This window comes from Drosophila erecta, unplaced genomic scaffold, assembly GCF_003286155.1.
Source record: "Drosophila erecta strain 14021-0224.00,06,07 unplaced genomic scaffold, DereRS2 tig00000000-arrow-pilon, whole genome shotgun sequence".
Taxonomy (NCBI): domain Eukaryota; kingdom Metazoa; phylum Arthropoda; class Insecta; order Diptera; family Drosophilidae; genus Drosophila; species Drosophila erecta.
The window spans coordinates 23,079,670-23,106,938 of NW_020825194.1; the positions used below are offsets into that span (position 1 = coordinate 23,079,670).

Sequence of the window (27,269 nt, forward strand, 5' to 3'; positions counted from 1 at the left end):
ATTGCGCTGTCTTTGTTGTTTACCGCCCATGTTCCATTCCTTTCAATTCCAGCACTCCCTTGTCGTCCATTGTGTGCTGGCTTTGTTCGATGGCTTCGATAGTGTCACATACTTAGTTGCCGATCGCTGGGAGCCTTTTGGGGGTCAATAATGAAGTGCACATCGAGAGCCATGTGGCCCAGAAATAAGAAAGGAGGAGCGTAACAGATACCCAATCCTTTAGTTACCTACATATAAATCGATTTAAGCGGACTTCATTTTTAAAGAGTGTAAAGAGTGTATTGCCTGCTCATTTATTTTGTATATTCTAAAATAATTATGATATTGAATATTTATTTAAAATTAGTATCGTACTACCTTTTCGAACAAAACTTACCAGGACATTAATTTCAGCTGACCAAATAAGAGAACACGCAATATTTACTTTCTATATTTTGTGGTTTTCTTTATTTTTTCGCATTTGTTCTTCATGTTGTCTCACTTACATTGTTTTTATTACAAATATGCTACGACGTATCGCTTGGTTTCTATTCGCTTTGCATTGTTTCATAATTTATATATAAATTATCTTTATCCTTTATACCTCAATTCGGTTGTATACGCTAACATAAAGCCCGCTTACTTACAAATCACGCACTCGTGTGCATTCCTAACATATCGTATATTTATTGATATATCATTTACTTTGTAGGTTTTAACTTGCAGCTTTAAACTTGGAGTGTGGCTCTCGTACTCCTCTTGCATCATTTTCAAAGTATTCGCTCCGTTTTGCGTTTCATTACGATGCCATTCAGATTCTCGTATCCATGCTACAGATTGCTATTTGAGTGCTAGTTTTCCTCTGCATTTTGCTTGCTTTTTACATTAATGCGACTATTTTGTAATTTTCATCATTGTTTCTGATTCTGTTTCTGTTCTTGTTTTTCATTTTGCATTTTTGCATTTTTTCGCTTTTCATTTATCAGTTTACTTTAACGGTACTTTACATTGTAGCTACGCTTTGTCCGCACCCTAAAAGTGAGGTGATGAGATGAAACAATACTGTCGACCTGCCACCGATATGATCCGAAACTATAACGACTTAGTTGCTGCATTCGTGGGCCATCAAACGATATGGATAGGATAGCAAATGAACTGAAATCCAATGCCCCAACAATTCTACTATTTTTCCCTATTCCTAGCGACCTACGAGCTGCTCCGAGTAGCCAGTGTTTGGGTTGGATAGCCTTAAATTCGTCTAATATTTAGCTAGAAGCAGGTTTCCAATAAACTTTACACTTTTCTGCTGATGCTGCCTATATACTTTTAGGATAAAGCGATGCTTCCTCTAGAGACTAGTTAAGTGGTTTTCAATGCTTTCTAACGTTTATAACTTTACGCATATGTATAATTATTTATATTTATATATTTATTTGGGGTATATTTGACTTAGATATGTTGCGGTTAGATTCAATTTGTGTTAACAGTGTTATAGTTGCAGGATATTCGATAGAGATACGGTTTAGCCCTTGGTGTCTATATTACATTATCATTTGTCTAACTGAAGCGCAGGCTAGGGTTTTGCCAGGTTATCGTATAGGTATTAGTTAGAATGTGTATATATATTAATGTGTATAAACATAACACATATCGCCGAGTATATGCATTAAGGAAGACATTTTTTCATGATTGTGACCATTTTCAATATGCGCACATTTCACACTGCTACAAGTTTTCCTTCTAATGGTCAAGCTTAGACTTAAAGTGAGTAGTGCGTGAATAGCGTGAGTCTTTAAGTCAAACACTCGACTGTTATTCCAAGATATTCCATTCACTCAAGTGTTTTTAATATTCCTATTTACAATAGCTATTTCCTCGCTCTTGCATACATTATTTAAGGCTCAACTGAAGTTTCGCTTAATATACAGTTCATCTTTGCTGTTTTAACGTGAATCAAGTATTTATACCATATTTCATAGGGTTAATTTAGCCAAGTACTTTTGTTTCTTGTATATCGTTGTAAATATTATGCATAGTATAGTGGTATAAAGAACTATGTACAAAAGATTCGAGCAATCGAGGGACATTGTAAGAATTTTGCTTCCGTGTAAAACTCGTTTAGGTGTTCATATTGATATGTACTGTTAGTATTTCATTACGTAAATTGAGTTCAAAGTGGTAAGAGTATGTACAGCGAACTGAAACGGTAATCAGAATTCAGGATTCAGGATTCAGGATTCTGGATTCCGGCGTAAGCAATGAAACCTGTTGAAACGAGGCGAGGTCGCGGTAAAAGCCGCCCCGGTGAAATTGTGGCAACAATCGAAATGCATAACGCATAATTGATAATGAAACCGTAATTGTTTTCGCACCTCCAAACGAAACGGAAAACTATGAAATAAATTAACAATAACGTTTTGCGCGCTCAGCCGCGAATGCGAATGTGAATACGTTAAATGAGTTCATTCGCACGCCTGACTATTATTTGTATGCCCGCCAGAAGGAAGATGGAAAGGCGGAAAGGCGGAGGCCATGCCACATTAAATAGTAATTAAAAATCAAAAGAGAACTGGCACATCCAGAAGAGGCACTCACATCCTTTAACGAAGTAAGCACGGTTTAAGCGGGTAATAATTCTTTTTAATTGAGGCTCAAAGACCAAACAATAAGAGCGAAGCGAGGTGTGTGTTTGGGTGCGATAATGACGAATGGTCAGACAGACAGACAGGGGTTCTTATTATTGTTTACCGTATAAAACTCTAGCTACGGATAGTACTTAATGCATATGCCTTCTATGTACACGCCACATCAAATCCAACTATCGAGTGCGCCTCTGTTATAGGCTAACAATATTATTATGTAGACAGCAGTTTCCTTTCACATTAAATTATAGATTAAACTAGATGAGTTCTAGGCGTATGTCCTACAAGTTTCCTTTGTATGTACTTGTATATCCCGCAATGCTTCACATATGTATGTACGTATCAAAAGAGACAGCAACATCGTCAAAGGTCAACAACAAAGCAACACAGAACTAGCCACTAGATGTATACAACACATTATGAATACGCTATGCCATGTGCGCCGCCAAAGATAATGCACCATATCTTTAAAGTTTGTAGTAATCGCTATCGTTCCATGTATCGCACTTAGCCTGGCGCATTTCCCACCGCTTATCCCACCCTACACATTTCTACTACGTACAGTTATGCAATTGTCCTGGCTCGAGTCCTTCAGCTATGTGGCTGTCATGTAGCCACATCGCTCATACGCACCGTTGTCCATCTGGAGAAATACGCCAGCGCGAGCATGGCCGCGTAGAGCAGCCGGCGGCATCCGGCAAACTGGCCAGGACCATGTCCACTTCTGGCCGCCGCACTCGTGCTCTCGGGCCAAACGACCTCGACCTCGGACATTTTGAAAATGCTCAGCAGTCGGTGGGATTGGAGCTCGCTGTGCTCGCTATTGATTTGATGACTGATGGTCTTCAGTATCGCGGTGCACTCGTCCTGCAAACAGCCAGATAAGCAGTAACAGAGTCGATTGGATTAGTTCGGGAAATGGATTTGCTGACGTTGGGCACACGGATAAATATTATGGGCTTTTGCAACTCCACTCCTAAGCTACATAACTCATAATGTGGCTACAGTTTACATTCAATTACTTTAACTAGTTGCCACAAAATAGTAATACAAGTAAAAGTTTTCTGTATTGGCAGTTAGTTATTAATGAAAGCTTTCTGTTGTGGCAGGTAATTGTTAATGATTAAAATTACTTTACATATAGTTACTATTTTCTAATGCCCATAAGTTGAAACACAATGCAAGTGGCTCCAACCCATTCATATTTTTCCCTGTGCATCTGAGTCTTGCCTGTGGCATTTCAACGAACCTTCTCCTTACGCAGCAAGTCAATATCCTTCAGTTTGCCGTCGTGCGGCAGCCTCGCAGCGATGATGATGTTCTCCTCGGTCATATTGAACAGCGTGAGGGTGCACTGCGTCTGTAGCGGGAGGGGATGAGTAAACCAACGTCGGAATGCAATTAATATATTGCTGGCCATACTTTATTATGCGATCGGCGGACCGGTGGCTTACCTGATTATCGATGTATGTGGTTACGTACTGCTGCAGGGCCCGCACGGCATCCTGCACCCCCAGGTTGGTGTGGGGCCTCAGCAGCGCCTCATCCGCGGCACTGTATCCGAGCAGCAGGAATATGCCACCTGGAAGCGAGAACAGAGGGACGAAATATGTAGCGAGTGCCGCATCAATTGCAGCAAATGTAATTTACTGCCGGGGTCCGCGCACGAAGACGCACGCAAGTGCCGTGTGGCAAGTGGACAAGGACCACGCAACCTGGCTGCCACAATGGGTCCTCTTCCCTTTTTGTGCCAAATACGCTCTAAAGTGGCTACTTGCCGAAGGAAGAGGCCCTCTGACAAAGGCTTTAAGGAATTTTAAGATTTAAGTTTCTCAGGATACTGGCAACATCTGATCTATGTTCGGGAAAAATATTGCGGTCTTTAAAAAAAGAATAAATATATTTGCTAAGCCTAAATAAGCAGCTTAAAATTAAGCGAGACTTGGCGTCATTTCATTTTTCGCTTGGGTTTCATCATGAAAATTATACATATATTTTAACAAGGCCTGCTACCTGCCTGATGTGTAAAACTACAAAAAATATTTTACTAGGTGTTTCAAGTTTAAAATATTGATAAAAGCAATATGTTATTTGTGTTCAATCAATCTAATGCTTTAAAACCTTACAGCAATTTAAATTTGCTTAGTGTAGGACTCTAGAAAAGCTCTGGGGCAGCCACACGCAAAAATGCTGCTGCATTCCTCCTGACAGCCGTGCCTCGTCATCGCCTGTCGCTGGCGATAATCGCTAAGTGCTTAACGCACAGCGAACCCGACACGCCACCGCAGGACCTCCGCAACAAGGCAGGCAGGCAGACTCTGATATCCTTTCGAGGGGAGGAGCAAGGGAGGAGAATTGGCAACTCACCTGGCAGAATGTACTCCCCGAGCGGCGGCTTCATGCAGATGAAGCGGCCCGAGTAGCACAAGCAGCGTCCGCGGAACGCCTGGTAGGCGGGGGAGGCGTGGCTGTAGAAGGCGAGGGCGGTGCGGCACGGGGCGAATGGCACGCAGAGGGCGTGGCAGGTGAGGATGAGCGACTCGCCGCAGCTGCACAGCTCGCTGCACTCGACGTCGTCCAAGGAGTAGATCTGAAACGAAGGAATTCCCCGCGATGAGTGAAGGAATAAAGTGGCATTGTGCGGGTGCATTACGTATACGACCGGTGTAATAATTAAATGAGTGCGCAAACAAAGCGAAATTTATTTCCCCCTCTACTTCGCCTGCTGAATTCCTATTTATATATCATGATTCCCCATTTTTACCTAGCACATGCCGCCGCGTGCTAGATTTAAATTCAACTGTTCGCAGGAAAATTGTAACTTTCAGCTGACTGACCATTTTTCTCCGGCTTAACTTTTAGTTATGTAAATGCACCAGAAAGCACTCTCCGAACAACAAAGCCGGGCACAAAAATAAATGAAATATTATTTGACACTTATTTGGCTTCAGACTTGCCATTTTCGCTTAAGTGCGTTGATAAATAAAACACTTAAATGCTTGGAGTATTTTTGGCATTTAATTGTAATTGTTTTTGATTTCGCAATAATTTACTTACTCGTTTGCTGCTGCCTTCCCGAATAAGTTGATCCGACTGACGGGGTCGCTGGACAACGCAGTTTCCTGCAAACAACATCAAATGTATAAATTATTTAATGCAATATTTGATTCAATTAATTTGCGGAAACTTTAAGTTCGTTTAAAAACTAGTTTAACGCCTTAACTTAATTCTCACTCTATTTGCAGCACTTTGTTGGGATTTTAGTGTGGCCGTTAGGTCTTGACTTTGCACCACCCCAAAAGGACACACATCGCTTCAGCTTTTTTTGGTGGCAGGCAACGTACACAATGCGACCCTGCCACTCATGCCCAAATAACGGATGTCCGCCACTCATGTGGAGCATTCATCATGTCATCAACGCCATTACGAGTTTTTCCTGGGCAAAAACTTTTGCCGGGTGGCTGGTGAAGGGGATTCGTGTTTATATGGCACAAATTTGCACATGCATACACACTTGGGAGTCGGAGTGGAAGACTTTGCCACTTAATTACTACCAACGGGCACTTTAGACTGCCAAGATGCAACTTAACTGGCACCTGGGGCTTTGCCATCTAATCAAAATCCCTATTAGGCCCAACTTTGCCAATAAAGTCGCCATAACATGCACATAAATAATTGAGCGGGGTCGGTGGGCTACAATGGTTAAATATAGTTTTAAAATCTCCGCCTCACTTCCCGGCGAAATCAATTTTAGATGAGACACAAACGGGTTCAGCTGCGGGCAGAAACATTTCATGCAAAATTCAAAGCCGAATGTCCCAAGTGTCTAAATTATTCCGGCGGACGAGCTGACCACACGGATGACGGACGGACCGACTGAATAACTGACCGAATGACTGACAAACGGATGGACGGCGGACAAACAAACAAACTCATTTACATTTTTAATGATGTTTGTAAACACGTTTCGAGCCCGGAGTCCCTGTGATAAATGAATGGACAATAAACGATGTCCTCGGCAGGAGGTTTTAAATAACGGAAGTATTATCACAGTGCAGTCGAGTGATATGTGTGCGTTTGGCATTCAAAACCTAATCGGATTTGCCAATGTCCTAGGTCCGCAAGACTACGGCATTTTGGAGGTCCTTTCAGGCGATTTGCCGCACATATGCACTACGTACACTTGAATAATTGCCACATCGGCCGAAAGCAAACTCATTTCCGGTCTGCTTTTGGATGTGGGCGGGCGAGACAACCATGGCGGATACTGAATTTTAAATGATTGCCGCACAAAATATTAAAATAATAATAACGGCAGCCGCTGAGTTATGCTTTCAATTAGCCAAACAACCGCAGCCACCGCATCAATTATGTTGAAAACTTCAAAACGGAAACGATACCCAAAAGAACGAAAATTATGAGTGATGGGTGTGCACGAAAAACAAATCTGGCTGCTTTCTGAATGTTTGGATCCCTTCAAAAGAGAGTTATTTAAATATGAAATAGAGTGTGGTAATTACTATCTTAAGTTTATTAGCTATCCATACATATTTCTCTTTGAATATAAATGCCTACCAGTTTACTCAGTCAACATTTAGTTAGCATCTTTTCTTGAGCTAGAAAGATAATATACTAGATCGAACCTCACTGCCTTAAGATATGAACTTAGCTAATTTAGCTTGTACTTATTAGAGAAAATTCCCTGAAATCAGAACGAGAATTTTCTCTCAATATGGCTGCCACATAAATTAACCAAGGCCGCTGAAAAGTTTAGATGACGCACCAGAGGCCGGCCAATATGTGCCCCCTAATTGACGGGCAAAGAGATAACATTTTTTGGACATATACGACCTCAATTGGATGTCCGATTCCAACTGACTGGGTGGTCCACATTATTACCCACTTGCATTTACTTACTTGGCGGCTGTGTTGTTGTCGTGGTGGCCATTGTTGTGGTTGTTGTGGTTACCGGCTCCGTGATGCTGATGCCCACAAATTCTGTTGTTTCCCTTGGGTCGACGAAAATTACTGGATCATCGAAATCTACACTGCCGCCGCGTCCCTTTCCGCCATTTTTACGTCTGCCGTTGCCGTTACCATTTCCATTTCCGTGTCCATTGCCGTGTCCATTGCCGTTGTGATAATCGTCATTTCCGCCATTTCCGCCGCTCTCGACATTCACGCTGGGCAGCGGTATCGAATCGGGCGGATCGAGATAATTGTGTTCCACCGATGATGGCTCCGATTTCTCCTTTGCCTGCCGTTTTCACCGGTTTCCCGACATTTTTGTTGCCATTTTTTATTTGGTTCGGTTCGGTTTGGTTTTGCGTTTCGCGGTTTTTCAATTTTATTTCATTTTTTGTTTGTTTCATATTTGTTGTTCCGCATTTTTATTTATTTATTTGCATTTTTCGTGGTTTTTGCGGTTCATTGTTGCAATTGTTTGGTAGGAAGAGAAAAGATGTTAAAGAGTTTGAAAACGAATGCGAATATGTATATATATTGTTGCGGTGTGTTGGCAAAGAGGAAGGGAGTGGGGCTTAATCTTTCTGGCGCTCCAGCAGCAAAGGCAGCTACATTGGCTGCAGGTCAGGAATTGATTGCTTTGTCGGTTTGCCAACCCGAGGAACTCGGTCACAAGCAGCAGCGGAAACAGAGTTTCAACAGGACGCGTCCCCACACTCGGAGAAAAGGACACCCGAGCTAATTAAAACAGTTCTTCAGATACTGCAAAACCAAATACTATTGCAGCTTTAAAAACATTTTTAAAGTAATAAATAAGAAGAACTGCCACATTTAAATAGATATTAAGATTAGGAGTAGGCCTAGTTTCATTTATGAAAATGTGTTCAGGTAAACAGCAATCGCTTGTTTTAATTTAAGGAAACATGTAATTTAAAGACATCCGTCAAATTTCAATATTTAGGCTGCTTATTTATTTATATTTTTCATTTCTTTGATTTCTCATACTTTGTGAAATGAGAACCGCAAACTTTTTTCGAGTGCTCGACGCAGGACAGGGCAAAATCCATAGCAGCATTCATGGTGTGGCTGTGGACTTTGGATTGACCCGGTATGTTGTGTGGCATATTGTCCGCTTTGCCGTTCGGCCAGCCACGCCCCCGCCGCTCCATTTGAGCCACTGATTGAGTGCTGATTGGAAAACAGAAAACGAACCGACGGCCTGACGGATGGCCGGACGAGCGGACGGGCGGACGGACAACTGGGCAAGATGAACGGACTGAGGGGATGCTGCTGGGAATTCGGAACAGGTAACTGTTGTTGATGCTCGTTAAAATCGAACGGAACGAGGCGATGCGAATGGGATTAACCAGTAGTTGACCGCAGCGGAGCAATTAGGTCTCAAAGGGGAGTATCCGACGCCTAAGTAGTCGCTTACCGTAATAACGTCCTTGAAGATGTGCGTCGCAGGCTTCCTTGGCGTCTGCCTCGGCTGCAGGCTGGTCGTCGTAGTGGTTGTTGTGGTGGGCGGAGGTGGGGGCGGTGGAGCCCGCGTGGTCGTCGTCGTCGTTGTTGTCGTCGTCGTGGTGGTCGTTGTTGTTGTGGTGGTGAGGAAACCGAGCTCGGCTAATCGCTTCATATGGAAGTCCTTTTGAGCCTCAACTGTCGAGAGTCCAAGATTGTGGGCGTTAATCGTGGATTTGGGGAAAGGAAAACAAATTATAATTGAAGTATAGACAAAAAAGTAATAAATTTACAGGTATTTGCAGGTATATTTAAAAAGTGTTGCTACATTTCTCCGAGTGCACTTCGTAGGTCGCATGACTTACCCACACATGGGTTCATCCAGAGCAGACGCCGCCACCCAACGCACTGGTACAGGTGCTGGGGATCCGTTCCTTGGCAGGCGCAGGTCGTCCTCAACATGGTGCCCAGAATGCCAATCATTGCTGTTCGACACCCACTCGGTCTGCCGGCGCATTTTTTGGTCACGCTGTCCACCGCACAGGCCTGCTCGTAATACTCCAACTTCAGTCTGGTAAGGGAAATGCAAATTGTCTATAAGCCGTCATACTGAGTTAAGCCCAAATAATAAATTTTAATAGGGTCAAGTAATTGAATTCTTTACTCCTTAACATCGTATATATATAATCAATATATATTTTTGTGACTTCTCCCTATCGATATTGCTTATTATTAAGAATGAAGACAGCCTTTAGAATTACTACCAATTTTCCCACGGTTCACTTATAGTCAGACTCGTAAAACACAAGTAAGCTCCGAGAGAAGCTGCCATCCCCATTTCAATCATGGAGGCAGTGCGTCTGCCGATCTCTGCCTGCCATGCGCCAGTTAGCTGCAGATGCAGTTCTCCAGGTCCGGTTCCCCCCGAGATTCCAGTGATAAGTGGGACTTTACCTGCAGTGCAGCTTCTCTCTCGCCTGAGATTGATGTCGACCAATTTGTGCCGGCATTCTGCTGCATTTCATCGTCTTGGTGCGAATGCCCATTCTACCGAAGCATCATGGCCACTTAATTTATGAGTCCCCAATCTCCGACATTCGAGTGGTGATTTTGGGTCAAGTGCCATGCGACGTATGCGTAATATTTCAATTGCAGCTTATCGACTCAAGGCGACGACTTGGACATTCCAATCTGATAGGATGCTGCCTAATTGCGGTTGCAGTTGGGATGTCTGACATATATGTCAACAATATTGCTATGGTAGGACTAAGGTGGAACCAATTCCATATGGGGAAATACTGGGCCTCTTATTTAAATACACTGCTATGTTTGAGTACGTTAAAGGAAAGGAATATTTCTTATATTCCAATTGTTTTCTCAGCCATTTTGTTTACTTTTAATTTAAATTACAAAAATTTAATGTTGATGAATACAACATAAAAATTGTTTGGTTAAATATACCAAAAATTATTACGATGTGTTATAGCTTTCAGCTTTTTCGGTCTCTCTACTACTTTTTAGGTTTTGAGTAAACGAAAATCCTATTTTGACCCTTGGAATACAGACTATGAATATTGCTTGTGCTCAATTGACTTGTTGACCTCATAAAAATGCAAAAAAGTCCCTTTAGGTTTCGAGTTACATGTCGCCCCCAGAAAAACGCTTTAGAAATGCCATGTCGTTTTTCTAGGGATTCAAGTTTTAGAAACTTTTCCATCCCACAGTTGCCAGTAGAACTTTTGCAGCACTAAAAAGAGCATATTTCTGAATTTCCACCCTCTTATCTCAATCACCGACTGACGCAAGCCGGGATTTTCTTGCACTTTCTTGGTTGCGTAATGCCTGCAACGTTTTGTGCAACCAAGAGCTTCGATGGCAGCCAAACAAATGAGCGTTACCCGCCGGAAACACGTTCGCAAACGGCACGTGTTGGCGCACAACGCGTCGTATACGTAATAAGTCAACATAAGCACTCTACACGTTGCCTCTAACTTCTCGGAGGACCCAACTCTGCCTCCTCTGTCCCCTCCCTCGGATGAAGCATACAAAATGAGCGTCATTAGCCCAATTTAGTTGTTTACCAAAGCAAGTGCGATTCACTTAAAAGGCAATTAATTTCCAGAGCCACAGCTACGACCACGTACTTTGCGGTCGTTCAGCCGTAACATGACAACAAACAAACAAACACCGCCGACCACCCACTTCTAAACATGTGTGCATCCGAGATGGAAGCTGTAGGGTGCATCAGCATCAGCAACAGCAACAGCATCAGCAGCAGCATCGTATTTATAACTTAACTTTGTGTTTGACACATTCTCGCGCTCCGGCTGCAACTTTCAGCATCCGTCGCCTAATGAAGAGCTGTTCCGCGGAGATTGAGGAGGTGCCCTCGGCAAACTGGTAATTTTATGCCCCGCTTGGCGGCAACTACGGAATTTCGGAGTACCGTGCTCCGGCAGCCATGAGCCAACTAACCCGCCGTTCTACGGTGTCAGTTCTAACGAGTTCGGCTGAGTGGCAACAAAGTTGCGGCTTTCGCCGACTTTGCCGTGGCTAAACACCTCTAATTCGATATCAAGGCGCGCCCAAGTATAAGTCTCCGAAACTCAATTTGATTTAATTGAATTTGGGCTAAACCTTAAAACACCTTTCTGGCGCTTTATATATGGTGAAAATATATGAAGGATTTTTTCAAAATTTGTATTATGAAGAATGTACTAGAAAACGTATCCGTTTGTAGCCTTTTATAGGGAACAGTACTTTTTTGTTCTTTTGAATTTAATTTTATTTGTAATATTAAAGGACCGACGAATTATAATTCGACACACATACTCGTACATACATCAATTCTAAATAAAGTATATCTCTCTTAATGTTTTGTTGGTAGTTATTTGAATTCATAAAATATTATTAATCAATTCACTCCATTAAAAAAACGTTGATACTTTAAAGCGCTGTATATAACAATGCTAATTGGTGAGCTAATATATCCCTTAATAGGCTTCGTTTTTTCAATCCGAATAATGTAAATTATAGAATTTGAATATAAAATTAATGCTGTCAAGGCAACGCAATTAAAGCTTTGCTTGCTCCCTGGACACGAACACCATCACATTCGGGAAATATACATTGCATCGCCCATACTTCCGGTTCCGCTTAACGCCCGACTTTTGAATTATGACGCTCGGCCCCTTAACCCATACCCTCTACCCATGACCCACCTGCACTCGCGGTCCTCCTTGCAGCTGTCGGCGACCACGTGACAGGCGGGCGGTGGATGGTAGTAAATGCCATTGGAGCTGGCCGGATTACTGTTATCGGGCGGTCGCTGCGCGCACACTGGATGCAGTTTTTCCTGTGCAATCATGCACATGTCGTGCCGATTGCCATTGCCGTTCTGCTGGCTGCTGCTTGTTTTTCTGAAACCAATCGAACAATGGGTTGGTTGGTTTTCCGCCATCCTGCACCACCAGCACCACCAGTACCAGTACCAGTACGAGGACCAGTACTCGCTGGCCCAGCCACTTACTTGCATAGACAAAAGGCGATGTCCAGATTGAGGTCCTCGTGGGGGCCCTTGTAGAAGGCCTGCAGCGAGGACATGCACGCGTTGCGATTGCACCGGTGCAGCTCACAGTGCGTCAGCATTGGCTGCAACGACGATGAGCAGGACGGATCTTCCCGGCAGGTGTCCAGTGCCGTGTGACAGGTACTCTGCGGCGAGAGAAACCAGATCGTAGTCGCAAATCTTTAAGGGCACTAAATAGCAAGATCTAGAGCATATAGTAGTGGATCCTTCGAATACTTAAATACTAAAACGTGTCAACTTATAAATTGAATTTCATATAATACATAATCAGTCTCTATGAAGGAGAGAAAAGAGATAGTTTGCATGTCTATTTTTAAACATATTTCTTGTTGTTGAGCAAGTAGAAAATTGTTTCCATTTCTCCCAGTGCACCCTAATAAATCGCTACAAATTGTGTGAGCTGCACTTTGCATTTTCCATGCGTCGTTTCGGGGCTTTTCTTTGCACTCACCTGAAAGTGTTGCTTGATTATTTCCGTTGAGAGGTCAACTTCGACGTCCTGACCACCTGCAACCGGCCAAACGTGCCCAAGTGTGTCAGTCGCATTTGCATTTGCATTTGCGTAGCAGTTGCAGTGCCATTTGCATGAAGTAAATGTTGCCCAAGGGAGAGGATCGACCGTTTTGGGATTTGACGGATTTGATGGTAAATGGTGACCGCAGCGGAGATGCGTAGGGAAAATGTTAGAAACAGTTCATTAGTTTTCGATTTGCGCAACCCTTTTTCAGCATATTCGACTCGGATACGGATGCGGATTTGGCGCCATCGACCGGCGGTGGCACCATAAAAAATAACCTGTGCCGCCTGTCGCCAACCAACTTGGTAATGCAATTGGTTTTGGTTTAGGCTCAATCGTCCTGGTTTGGTTTTTTTAAATAAATTGTAAAATCGCTGATTACACCAATCGAGAGTGGATGGCATTTATAACTAATTAAAATGCTGGACTCATTTGCGCTCTTTGTTTGCGCACATATGCCGCTGCATGCTCCTAATTAATTTCATTTATTTATATCCGTTTTTAGCCTTTTATTCGCCCATTCATTCTCAATTGGCTTATTTAACTATCGCGATTCAGCTGTAATTCACACGTGAATCGTGAATCGTGAATCTGCATTCGCGCGATTCTTAACTGAAGGCCAGGATAGAGGTTTAGACCAGTTTGAAAGCCCATACCCATCTGATTAGAACCCAATTACTAAACCATTTCCATATTCGGGCTTTAATCGGGAATCACTATCACAATCACTGTCGCTGATTGGCCCAGGCGGCAGCAGTTATCGATTGCATTTTAATTAACCAACTTTTTGTTCGCTCTTCAGTTTCAATTGGTAATCACAAAACGTTCAAATGCCCCCCGCACCCCAGCCCCCTTGCCCCAGTACAAAATATGGTCAAATTTATTAAATCAAAATAACAGAAATGCACATAAATAACGAAAATTAAATGTAAATATTCCACAAATTTGTTTATTGCCTATTACTGGAGTCCGGGAGGAGGCAAGTAGTTTGAGAGAGTGAGAGTCAAATGGGGGTAATTCGGGGTAATACTTTCAACAGTTTGGGGGCGTGGTCGCAGGATCTGCAGGGCTGGCAAAACACAACTAAGTTCTATGTAACGCATATGAGAGATATAAGTTAAATATTGTATTTTTATTGGTTCGACTTTAAAAACTACCAAGCCTACTGATAAAAGTATTCTGTTTAAAAGGGGGAATCGAACGATATACTAACATTAGGCTGTAATCCTTTGTGACTGTGTATTGAAATGGGGATATGATTTATTTATCGGACTTTCTGGAGTCCCAGCTCGGGATTCATGATTCTATGCTAATGTTCTTACGACTGTGAAAATGTGTTTCTTTGGCATACTTTATTGGTTTTCAGTACTCTGAATGTCTAAGAGTGTTTGTGTGTGTATGTGGTCTTTGAAGGGAAAACATAAACGATTCGCTGCAGACTCAGCACAAACAAAATGATTTTATGCCTCAAATAAGAAAAGGTATGAATGTAAACGCAAATAATTAGATCTGAAACGGAAAATGGAATAAGCCAAACAGAGGGTCGAGCGGCAGCGGAAAAGCGAACGAAACTGTCTTAACAAAATCAATTTGTATGTTTTCCTTTGAGGGGCATTTCCCCACTGCTTTTAGCGAATCCAATCTCAGTTGGTTTTCATGAATTAGGTGGATCAAAAGTCCTGAAGAAGGAAGTATTTGATGTTTCGATGGCTTTGTTGTATGAAACAATGAGCTCGATGCCTTGTGAACTTGAATGTGAAATGAATGACACAAGGGTTTGCATTTGAAGGGGTCTCGGATCTTAAAAAATTTGATCGAAAACGCTTGAAATGTTATGTTTTATTGTAGTAACTGGTATTGGTTTGGATTCAAAAACTGGGTGCGTTGGAAAAAATTTGAAATAGTGTGCTAGAATTGAATGTAACAAAATTGGATGGAATTTCATTTTTGTTTTTTGGTTTAAGTTTTAATATATATTTTAGGAAGAATTAAATGAATTTTGTTTAGGTTTTGGTTTTGTTTATGGTTTTCATTTTGGTCATTTAACATACGAAAAAAGATAGTATCGAACATATTCACAACTTGTATACAATTTTCTAATTTCATTTGTATTTCTAGAGTTCTTTGTTAGATAAACAAAATGAGAAACAAAATTCATTAAAAAAATGTATTTTTAACGCATCGGAAGCAATGATTTTTGTTTTAATTCTGTTTTTGTTATATTTCTTGTAGGAAAATTTCAAAAACTTTCAAAACAAATGGCAAGCTACAGAAAAAGAATGGAACACAAAAGCAATTGAAAGATTCGAGATATGTAAATATTTATATATGTATAGAAATTGTAAATTGTATAAATTGTTTGTAGTTGTAACTATACTTAAGGTTCTTTGGTTTTTTGTTGAGCAATTGCCAAAAATTATGCACAAAGCCAAGTGGCGTACGGATCGCGCCAAGTTGTATATATATATATTGTATATTCACCTTCAACACAAAAGCAAAAATTGGAGTGAACTCGATGGTTTTAATTCGATAAAATTTACCTGCAACTCGGGGGTGTTATGGTTACAGGGGGACGACACAGAACGGAAATCATAAATAATTTCACAGAAATCTATCTAAAATGGTGAACGAACGAACAAAATGAAACATCGAACTTTTTGCCTGTTAATTAGTTCTACGAGTTTGCACACACACACACACACATATTTGTCTTTGGTCGGCTGTGTGTACGGCTGCGTATCAATATATTTGAATACATTTTTTAACTTCTAGTTTTTTGCTTGGTTGGTTTGCTGTTAGTTGGTCGATTTGGTGGATTTTGTTATTTATGGATTACGTTCATGCTAATACGTGTACACATACTTTGGTAGTAAACACCGGCATTTCCGTTTCCGCCGTAGCCCAAGCCCGTATCAATGATATCGAATGGTTCATTATCGGCTGCCGCCGCTGCCATGTGCCGCTGATGGAAGCCGCTTATATTGAACGGATAGCTGGGCACGCCGTGCATCGAGCCCAGATAGTTAAAGCTGCCGGATAGACCCATGCCCATGCCCAGACCGTAACCGGAAACGGAAGTGGTGACCGTGCCGGAACCGGAGCCGGAGCCCATGGCAATAAGTGGCGTATCAATTAGGGCCAGATTATCATTGAAGATTCTCTGATGCAGTTTCTCGTCCATGCCCAATATTCTTACTGCAATTTGAGGTTAGCAAGAAGAAAGAGGGTAGAATACTTGTAGTTGTTGTTGATGTGGTTGTTGTTGTTGTTGTTATTGTTGTTATTATTATGCTTGTTCAGTGCCATCTATTTAGTTGTTTGATCTGTTGTTGTAGTTGGAGAGTTACTGTTGTGACTGTAGTTGCAGATACGCAGCATTTGAGTTATCCAATCAGATTCGCATAAATTTCTGTATATATTTTCTTGTAGCATTTGGCTTTCTTACAATCAATTTTATTGCTATAAGTATACTATTTTTTGTTTTTTTTTTTTTTTTTGGTACGTATATAAGAAAACGCTTGAAAAGAAAATGATATTGTTCGAATGCCGAAGGTACTTGGCGCAAAAGGAAAAGCCTTTCCATTTGGAAAGAAAACTAATACAGATAGTGTAAACGAAACGAGAGAGAAAACTTTAACAACCATACAGAGGGCAGTGTGCAAAATATACGGTGCCAACAATTATCGTTCAAAATTAGTGCAGTTCAGGTGAGCGAAACGTTTTGCACTCTGCAAGTAAGGGACACTGAATCGCTTTCCGAATTGTTTTTAGCCCCCAATCGATTTCCATTACAGGTTTTGCGTCTCGCCACGCTCCGATTGGCATTTGCTATCTATGGGAAGCATAAACACAAGCCAAACAGAGGCGCCTGTCCCTTTGTCTGAAAGTCTGTCTGTCTGTCTGTCTGTCTGTCTGTCAGATGTCATGCGCTGATAGAGCGGCCAAATGCCACACGAGTCCGCCTCAAAACGGTTTGCAACCGCAGCAGTAGCTTCGCTATCCCAGCAGACACTCAGAAAAAAGGGGCGAATTCACTACTTATGGAATTATAAAAGAAGCTTGCTATTTTTACTTAAGTTTTGGCTGATTAGCACATACTTCTTGAACATTATTCATTTAAAGTAATTCACACTTAAATTTCAATGCACTTAAATTGTTCATTTATAAATAGATTTTTTTCTTAGTAAGTTTTAAGCTCAGGCACTCAGAAAAAAGTTTTGCCGCGGATATCTATGGTTCATTTAATATTGCGAAACAAGTAATTCCTAATTCCATAGAATAAAACAAAAAACTACCCTTTAAAGCATTTAAAAATCCTAATTATTTTATTTTACAGGCGCCAACTCTCAAAAATCGAATGCCCCTTTTTTCAGTAAGCTTTTCCGTCAGTGCCAAAATGGCTTATCTCGGCAAGAGCACGCCGAAGTGCGCTTCATTTGCCGCGTCTGGCAAAGCTCAAAAGGATGCCAGTGCCAGGACTGTTCCCGCCGCCGCGCCCGATTTTCCGAATGTCTGCTGGGGTCTATTGGGGGTCCACTGGTGGCGCTAAATGGCCAAGGATTTGCCAGGATACGTGCGACGTACTTATGTTTGTCGCTCGCAATGCCATCGCAAATATTTGCACAACAAACAGAACGGCGAAACAGAGAAATGGAGGGCGCAGAAATGTCTTGGGAGGGTGGCTTGAATGGGATTAGCTCCGTTTGTTAACTGTTATCGCGCTTGTAAGCTCCTGTCGTTGAGTGGATCAGTGTCACATAATTGTTGCGTATACGCAGCGCTGACCCAGTACAAAACGTTTCGGCTTCCGATGCACTCGGGTCATTGCATGCCATTTAACACTTAACCACAGCGCAGAGCTCCAATAAAGTTGTCTGTAAACACTAAATGTACAGTTGCAGATACGGTGCGCGAAATTTTAGACAAACTCATAAACAACGGAAATAAATTTTGAGAATGTGCAATAATTTGAAAATTACATTCTGGCCAAATGCGTGTGATGCCATGATGCTAGTATCGCGAATGTTGTGTTTGCCGACTACGTGGTTTTCATGCCCTAATTGGGAAAAGCTGTGAGCAGCTGCATCACACAGATACGCACACACAGATACGTACGCACACATGCAAGCGCACACCAACACTGGCCCAAACAGAGGGGCGGGAGGTGCTTGGAAGGGCGACGAAATGGTTTGTGGCATCAACAGAGCCCTCTGCTACTTCTAAGTGGATTGTACAATATTATGAAAATATTTATTGCACGCAAACATCGTGTATCCTATACACATAGCAATGTGGGTGCTATTGTGGGCGGTGGTGCGAAGGGTGGTGCTGGTTTGTTCGGGGTGGTTGGTTCTAGGTGCTTAGTTCTGGGTGCTTGGGTGGGTGGGTTGGGTGAAAGGGTGGTGCGAAAGCGTGTTTGCTACGTTTTGTTGTTGGCGCATTGCTGACAAATCGCTTTATTTGCTTTTTAGTTGTGCTTAATTAAATTTTCAAATTGAACGCTCAGCTTAATTTTTATACACGATATTCCCATTACTTGTGGAGTGTGCAAGGACCGGTCATTACAAAGACTTATTCTTTTTTTCAGCTCAACTAATCACGCTCACAACTTTTGCTGAAACTCATAAGAGAATGTGTTTTGATAAAATTCGTTTGAAATCGGAAATTATTAAAACAACATTTATTTATAATTCGAAAGACTAAATAATAAGTTATTCTTCAAATGGTGCTCCACATTTTTTGTTCAAATATGTAATTTGCGTACGAAGTGTAACGAATTCTAAGCCGTAAATTCCTACATTGTTTATTTATTTTATTCTGCATTGTTGCTACTCACAGCCATTTATAAACTACACAGTGACATTGTTGACGCCATTTTGGAACATTTTAAGCCCTCGAGGCCATTGACAATGTTTATGCTTTGCATTTGAGAATCCAATCAGCAACAATAACAATTCAATTTAAATAACGCAGCTCACTGAAAAGAGTGGCTGAACCACTGCCTTTAGATGCGATATTTATGCACACACTATCGCCGGAAATTCTGGCAAAAATCTGATAGCCTCGCCATATTCGGGCTTATTGTTGTGACTGCTTGTGTTGTTAATTTACTGGCCGCCATAAACGTAAATAAGGCAAGTGTCGGTGAGAATGTATGCAAATCCACATGTGTGTGTGCGCCTGACGAGCATAAATAGTTTGCTAATATTTACAGCAATCCCATAGCTCGCCAGCTGCAACAATAGACAAAGCTGTATGCAGAAGTGCATAATGCACAATGCACCATGCAGGCTGGGAATCGGAATTTACAACTTTGTTGAGCAGATTGCCGAGTGCAGCGAGACGGAAACAAAACGCCATCGGTGATGATGGACGGCCATCGTCAAATGGCAAGTGAAATCTGTGGCAATAAATAAAAAGAGGATGCGCAACGCACAATCAAGGGACCAAACAAGGCAGGATGCATTGATTAGGCCATTAACAATTGCAGGCAGGCAGTTTCATTGTGTTGGCTGAAACGGGCAATCCTTTAAATAAACCGCATACCTATATAACTAGACGCGGAAAACTAATTCAAAGTCGAAAATATCTTGATGCGAAAACTACATTATCCTAAGATGTGTTTTTAGTTTGTATCTTGGTTCAGAGTGATTGCATATATGTATATATTTTATTCAGTTAAGCTTAAAATCTGAAGTCTATAATATCAACAAGTGAAAAATGATGAGCAAGTATGCTTTCACCAAAATTTTGCTTGTCTTTTTAAGGAGTGGTTAGGAAACAAAAGAGAACTATTGGAGTATTGTTCGTTTTATTCTTGAATTCGTTTTCACGGAGCACCGTCTGTATTAATTAGTTTAGAATACCAATACCAAAAGGCACAGCGGAGTGCAGGATTCTAGCTCTTGGAATTTGCTTCTTGATGACGCGTTAAGGGTCGGAATGCTATTTATGGCACTTGTGTGCTTTGCATCAGGATATACGTGAGAGTGTGTGCGTGAGTGAGCTGGGTGAGCGTGTATGTGTATCTGTGCATTCATGGAACTGCAAATGATTGCCCTGCAGATAGCTAATGCCATGGAGCAAGCTGCAAACAACAAAGGACGCCTGTTGGCCTGGTCAAAACGCTCGAGTTTGCCAGTTTTGTTTACCTAATAAGCTCTTGAACAGGGAGTGAGTGAGAGGGTTTGATGTGAGACAAAGAGAGAAAGCCATGGTCAAAATGGTGCAATTTGTGCCAGAAAGAGAAGGAGTGGGCAGTTCCAGTGGTTCATGGTGCGCTTAAATTTAACTAGCTCCTTGAGGAATACTTACTTACACGCCAATTGTCTAATTTATGACCGGACCCTACGCTTCACTTCTCATTCGCAGTTCATAAATTTTTAATTTGCATTAAATGTGACCCAATTAGAGAAGGGCAAGGGCTTCAATTACCCTTGCCTTACATGCAACTAAAACACTTAACTGAAGCTGAAAGAACTAACATAAAGCAAATGAATAAAAATATATGACCACCGATTTTTAAATAATGGTAATATTTGCTTAACAAAGGGCTTCTAAAATTTGATTGTTAGTCCGAAATTTGACTACCTTTAAATCGATAAATCAAACAAGGTTACACATTGCCTTCATCCTGCATACCAATCTGGCAATAGACGTCCCATAGTTCTGACTTTTATATGTGCCTACCCGTAAATACCAATACATAATGTAGCAGAAATCGTTTTCATATTTATTTCAAATTGCCGGGGGCGTGCGGATTAAATTACAGGGCAGCCTGGCTAAGTGCAATTAGTGAACTCACCTCGCTCGTCCATGGAGGGTCCTGTGTAGGTGCGGTGGGTTATATCGCTGCCGGCAACTAAATCGCCGAGTGGTGCTGTTTTGTGCATTTTGGTGCCAGTGCTGAATAAATTGCAGAGTTGTACAGATAATTAAGTGCAAATTACAAAACATAGTGCTCAGGTGTGTGGAAGGAGTGGAGTTGGGTTAAACTAAACAGCAAAATGCATAAGTAGATTTAGCAAATTACATAAATCTAGTTTGTTACGGAAAGAAAATGACTCAAGGTGGGCATTAATCGGCTTAGGGCATTACGAATACAATGGCCAATTACCAGACCAAGAGGAGCCGAGGGTTATGACCCCCATTTCAATGGATTTCTAGACGTTCGGCTGGTTGGATGTTTGCATGCACGGATGCCTGAATGCCTGGTCAGCTGGCAGGCATTATACATTAATACTGTGTCCAGCTAAGGCTGCCCAACTCACTGGGATATTCACGAAGATGAAATGCATTAAAATCAGATTATATAAATGCTCGACAAGTGCCCAGGGAGCCGATTAGTACGAGTGCTCGAAGTTTGCTTGTTTACTTGCTGCCGGCAGCTGGACTTATTCATTAGTTGGCTTTTTAACCGGAAACTGTGGTATACCCAAGTGAGTCAATTATTTTAAAAGCTTTTTGCATAAACTTTTCAGCTCCTCAGCTCCTCGGTGGTTAGGAGTAGAGTTAATGAAAGGCTACATATGGAGGCATGGATTCTGGGGGTCTCTGGCAATCACACACATGTGTGTGTGTGCGGGCTCTAAACTTTCTGAAAAAGTTGCCAGTCGAAGATGCCAACTTAAGTCTGTGCAGATGGGGGAAAGGCGGGAATAGGAACTTTTCCAACTTGGCCACCCGCACCGACATACTTAGGTGGGCTGGGAATCGTGGGTGCGGGACCCGGAAGTCCAGATCCCGTTGTCGAGCTCTGATCGCCGTGGCTGTAGAAGGTGTGCGAGTGTGGGTGCGAGTGGGAGTGCGGCCCGGCATCCACCACCACCACCACGTCGTGGTCCAACTCGTCATTGTGGTGGTGCACCGTAACTGGCGGCGGCCTCTTGTTGGCCACCACCTCCACTACCACGTCGTCGTCGTCGTCCAGAGTGTGCGGACTGTGCGAGGCCAGGACCAGAGGATTGTTGATGCCCCACGACGGCGGATGCAGGTAGTGCGGGTAATTCGAATAAATCTCGGCTCGTATGCGGTCATCATAGTCGTCGTCCTCCTCGTCCTCGTCCTCATCCCCATCCCCATGGCCGCCGGGATCCTCGTCCTCGGTCTCATTGCCCTCGTCCTCCGGATCGTTCAATCCGTTGGGTTCGTCGTGGTACTCGATATTGTTGGTCATGAGCTCCGTGCCATTCAGGCCATGGTGCTTCTGCTTCTGCCTCGGCTTGGGCTTGGACTTCGCTTTGGGTTTTGGCCGCGGCTTTGGCTTTGCCCTCGGCTGCTTCAATTTCGGCAGACCGTTGGGGAAAAATATTAGTCTATCTGAAAGGGGTTCGGGAAAATGTGGAAGATGGGTGTTGGACGGTGCGTGCGTGCGGAAGAATAGAAAAGAACATTTAGTGCCGGCGTGGTGCAAATTGTTGCTAATATACCAAGTGTGCAACAGTGTGTGTGTGTGTGTGGGTATTTAATTAGTGCAATTAGTGTGTACTTGTATAATAAAATTTAGCGAAAATGGGGATTAGAGAGGATGCGGATCGTTCTGCTCTGGGGTGCTGTTAATCCATTAGTGCAGGTGGCTGGGTGAAGTGAAAAATGAAATTATGCTTTAAAGAGTGATTTTCTTTCGGTGGTCTGGCGTGGGTTTGAAATCAAAGCTGTTAACTGACCGATGATATTATGATGCTAGCCCTAGTCCTGCACATTGAATAGTTGTTGTTAGTATAGCTTGATCTAGCGATAGTCTTATATATACGGTTAGAGAGATAGTAAGTTCTAGATGTAGTGTTCTTGGGTGCAATCAATCTAAAGCACGGACTCAGTTCGCTGGGTGGCAGTTAACTTTAGCGAGTGACTGTATGTTTAATGGGCTGATAGCTTACAGCTACAACAAACTTGGTTAAGTGACAGATAGAGAAAGAGAGAGAGAGAGAGAGAGAGAGAGAGAGAGAGAGAGAGAGAGGTAGAAAGAGATAGCACGGCAGCTTTGGTTTACATTGATATACATTCGTATACGTGATATTTAGGATTACTGATAGCATTGCTAATGTTCGTACAGTATGATATATATTGGATATAGGCATATTGGTTACTGTTTACTGATCGCAGAACATGGGTTTCATTTTGGATTTTCTCTAGTTGGTTTTTGATGCAGAAGCGTGCGATAGTTTAGTTTCTGGTTTTTGTTTAGGTTACTTAAATGGTTAGGCTAGTTTCGGGTTTGAGCGTTTCACAAAATTACAATAACCAAATGAATCCAAGGAACGGAAAATCAACTCAAAAGTCAGTTAAGAACGAACCAAATCAGTTTCGTTATAGGCGGGTAAAGGTGATCTTCATTTTGAATACCATAGGGTTGACAGAGAAATAGAGACACATAAGAACAGAGGACAATGAAAATAAAATCTATATATTTTATCCACGGTTTTCAAAGCATTCGCTTTTTGTTTTCACTCTCAGCTGTTTGTGTTGTTGCTTGTTGTAGTTGTTATTGGTTGTTATAGTTGTTTCTGAAGTCACGGTCAACAGTTCAGCCTCGCCAGTCGAAACTTACCCACGCACGGATTGTGATTAACAATATTAAAGATACGATCACAGCGCTTTTTCATATGGTTGTTCGGGCAGATGCATCCGAACATGGGCGACAGCCGCAGGTTGGTCCAGGAGTCGTGGCAGGCGTCCCTGAAACGAGAACGAAGAAAGCCCTTATTAAACACTCATTCCACCCCAATCGGGTCTAAGTCATCACGGGCTTTCGAGTCCCGGCTAATTGAATTCATTTCGAGTTCCTAACCGCCGCAACCGAAGCCGCATCGCCGGCGACTTCCGTTCGGGGCATGCAAAGTTTAAAATTGCCAATTACATCAAAAATGCATGTGCACCTTAAAAAACGGGACTTAAATGTTTAGGATATGTGCAACCAATAATGATGTAAGGTTCAAGCGCTCTTTTGAAAAGCAGCGACCATGGAAACTTATTTAATTTATGAATTATGATTTTTTGTTTTAATTTTATTCAGAGATTGGGCGATGCCTTAAGCCATTTTCGAATTTATTATTTAATATTTTAAACAAACCCTACATTTTTCCAAGTGTACCCACACGGCGCTGCAATTAATATTTTATCGCATAGGTGGATCTGAACCCGAACCAAAAACCCGCAGCCAGAATGCCTGGCATGCGTGCGAAAAGTTTTAGGCTGGGTTGGAGGGATAAAGGGGGCGCCAGTTGAAGTGGAAGTGGAAGTGGAGAACTTTAAGACCAAGTTTGAAAGTCTGCACCGAAGTCAGCTCCCAACTCTCCCACCGCCCACCATCCACCATCCACCACCCAACTCCCAAGTGCCGCCGCAAAAAGTCATTTCGAGTTATTAAAACATTCAGAACGTTTGTATTCAAGTGTATCGAGGCAACGAGCCATCGAGCCATCGCGCCAAGGAGCCAGACGAGTCCTGGCAAGAAGGAAATCGCGTCAGTAAGGATATGTGATGGCTAAAGGAAGCAGCAAGATGCCGGCAAGCAGGAAGTTTCATTTCGCCTTCTGTTCGCTCAACTTGACTCCTGTTTACGCTGCTGTCTGCTTTCTGCCTTCCGTGCTGTGTGCGTTGTGTTTTTTGCCAATAAACGCGAGTATTGAATGTTGGAAGGTGGCTGGTGGCTGGTGGTTCTTCCCCTTTTTAAGCCAGATTGGGAGAACACGTGGGTACACTCAATCTTCCCCACTTTTTGCCAACTGCCAATGCAAATTGCATTCGCCGTTAACCATTAAGCGGCGCAATCACGTTGTGCCATGAAGCAAATCAATTTTCTTATTAAGTCAAACACGTTTTAATTTAATTTGCATTATCAGAAATGGCTCTTCGGCTCTTGGTAGTGGACTTCGATTTTCCATTTTCATAATTTGACTTATATTTTAATAGTAACGGCCTGGCTCGTGTCATTAAATAAAGCTATCAATTTGTTATGAACGCTCTTTGGTTAAATTTTCTACGTTTTACGCTGAAATTGGGCCACTATCTAATTATCCCTCGTTCGGCAGTCTACATAAAGCTGATAATATTCATTTGTATTTTTGAACATGGCTAATATGCAAGCCGGCAATATGTTTTAAAGAGTTTTCTTCTTTGGAACTTTACCACATTGATCAAAAATCTGATAAATACATATTCAACGAATCCTTGATAAAGTTTACGTTATTTAGTTTTTAATTTAATAATCGCCAAGGGCGTTTTACATTTCTTAGGACATGGCTTACCTGTTTTCCATTTTGCACTTGTTGTCGCGCACTTTGCAGTGCGTTTTGAAGTCCTCGAAGAGCTTTAGACATTTGCGTTCCTGTTGGCAGACGGAAAGTGCATGGTTGCAAGTTGGTAGGGCATCAATGGGGTACGGATCCTTTTCGGCTGCATATTGGAAGTTAAAAGTCGGTTAACAAGCTTATAATTCCAAGATTAATCATACGCACCTTTCTTTAGCACAAATCCGCACGGATGATCGAAGAGAAAGTCCCGAAAGTGATTGCAGTCGGGATCCATTCCGGGCTCCTTGCACAGGCAGGTGGGCCGGAAGAACTGGAAGGCCTGCAGGGTGCGCAGGGCAGCCTGGCACTTGGTCACCGTCACCGTGCTGCAGGACACTGCAAGTGGGAGAAAGGTAGTGAGTACTACATGGTGTCGCAAGTGAGTGGCAGGTGGCAGTTGTATCCATTTCGGGGATTGGGCGGATATGCTTAATGATCTATAAATGGCAGCAGTGCTTAAACTTTGACATTAAATGTCGTGCTGTATCATTTTTGGTTCTGCACATCGATTACCAGCTTTGTATATGAATGGGTACACTTTACAAATAATAGTTACAAAACTCAAAACTTTATGAAGATATAATTTACTCTATTTTTATTTTTTTGCTTAACAGCTTTGAACGGCTATTGGAACGGCTTTAGAATTTTCAATACCATTAGTAAATAAATTCATAAAAATGTATTCAGCTATCAAATAGCTAAACCCCGAAGATTGTTAGTTGTTTTTGAATAAATTAAGATTTTTAGCAATACCAATGACTGCCGCTAGGTGGGGCTAGTGTGCAACCTCGGAAACACTAGCTTTCATTTTTGCATATCTCCGTCTCTCTCGCCTTTCCAGTTGCAGATTAGCGGGTATCAGATAGTCGAGGAGCTGAAATGTTATTTCTTTCAGTGCAGGTCCGGGCCATGACAGTTGTTATAAATGGCAGCGAGACAACTACTAACCAGACACATGTCATAATAAAAGCCGGGAGGAGGTTACAACAACTGCTATATGAATAATTGAGTCTGCAAACAAAACGGTCGATTTAAGCGCCCAATGAAGCGATGCGCAGGGAGCGGGGACGGGATAATATTTTATAACATAATAAATTATGTGTAACACATAGGTTCTACGGTGTGTGGGTCTGTGACAGCTTATTCGAGCGTATGACAACCACTACTGCTCCAACTGCTGCGCCAAACAAAAGGCAAACATCTGTTGGCCATCTATTGTCCTTTTGGCCATAAAACATAAGCCCTACTAATAAACCCGGCTACGCCAACACTTCACAAACACGGCCAGCAGAGCAGGAGACGCACACACACTCATTGGGAACAGGGATAGGGACCCGTTTGGCTCGTCATAAGCCGTAAAATCGCCAAAAAGCAAAACAAGCAAACTGCCGGACAATGCCAGTCCGTCCGGCATAATGGAAAGCGAGTAGTGGTGTTAGTGGTGGCCACCACACCATGTGGTTCACGTCACTCAACTGACCCGAACCGAACCGAACCGAACCAAACTGAGCCCCCTCTCGGTAACCCCTGTGATTGCCCTACGACCTATCCAATAACGCCCTTGTCCCATGCAGACCGGACATGATTATTTGCTAGTTGAACATAAAGTTGATTCTGCGAAGGGGAGTTCGCTGGAGCTGGATGCTGGATGTTGGACAGCATATACGCACACATCGAAACACTGACATCGACTGCGCAACAAGTGACATTTTTCTCAGGCATCCATCATTTTTATGCCCCTTGCTGCCGCACCGTTTTATTTCTTTCGTGTCGCTGTCCTTTCGGTTTTTTGGATTCGGGATTTTCGGGGTCCCATGTGGTGT

General features: G+C 42.4%; 1 protein-coding gene across 2 annotated transcripts in view; it reads right to left on the bottom strand.

Annotated features, from left to right (window-relative positions):
* Positions 1-924: 924 nt before the first annotated feature.
* The window catches only part of LOC6553768, a 71,886-nt gene continuing 45,541 nt past the window's right edge, over positions 925-27,269 (bottom strand). Inside the window, exons 4-20 of one of the 2 annotated variants that reach the window (XM_015154180.2) lie at positions 25,612-25,782; positions 25,402-25,549; positions 23,703-23,830; positions 21,850-22,471; positions 20,958-21,058; positions 16,016-16,348; positions 13,088-13,143; positions 12,577-12,761; positions 12,269-12,466; positions 9,413-9,618; positions 9,022-9,245; positions 7,539-7,878; positions 5,679-5,743; positions 4,989-5,211; positions 4,076-4,203; positions 3,871-3,981; positions 925-3,488 (exon numbers count right to left, since the gene is read on the bottom strand). In XM_015154180.2, the coding sequence (XP_015009666.1) occupies positions 3,228-3,488; positions 3,871-3,981; positions 4,076-4,203; positions 4,989-5,211; positions 5,679-5,743; positions 7,539-7,878; positions 9,022-9,245; positions 9,413-9,618; positions 12,269-12,466; positions 12,577-12,761; positions 13,088-13,143; positions 16,016-16,348; positions 20,958-21,058; positions 21,850-22,471; positions 23,703-23,830; positions 25,402-25,549; positions 25,612-25,782 (3,500 nt within the window). In that variant the 3' untranslated portion in view covers positions 925-3,227. The remainder of the gene's footprint in view (positions 3,489-3,870; positions 3,982-4,075; positions 4,204-4,988; positions 5,212-5,678; positions 5,744-7,538; positions 7,879-9,021; positions 9,246-9,412; positions 9,619-12,268; positions 12,467-12,576; positions 12,762-13,087; positions 13,144-16,015; positions 16,349-20,957; positions 21,059-21,849; positions 22,472-23,702; positions 23,831-25,401; positions 25,550-25,611; positions 25,783-27,269) is intronic. The other variant, XM_026979036.1, reaches the window with a different exon arrangement.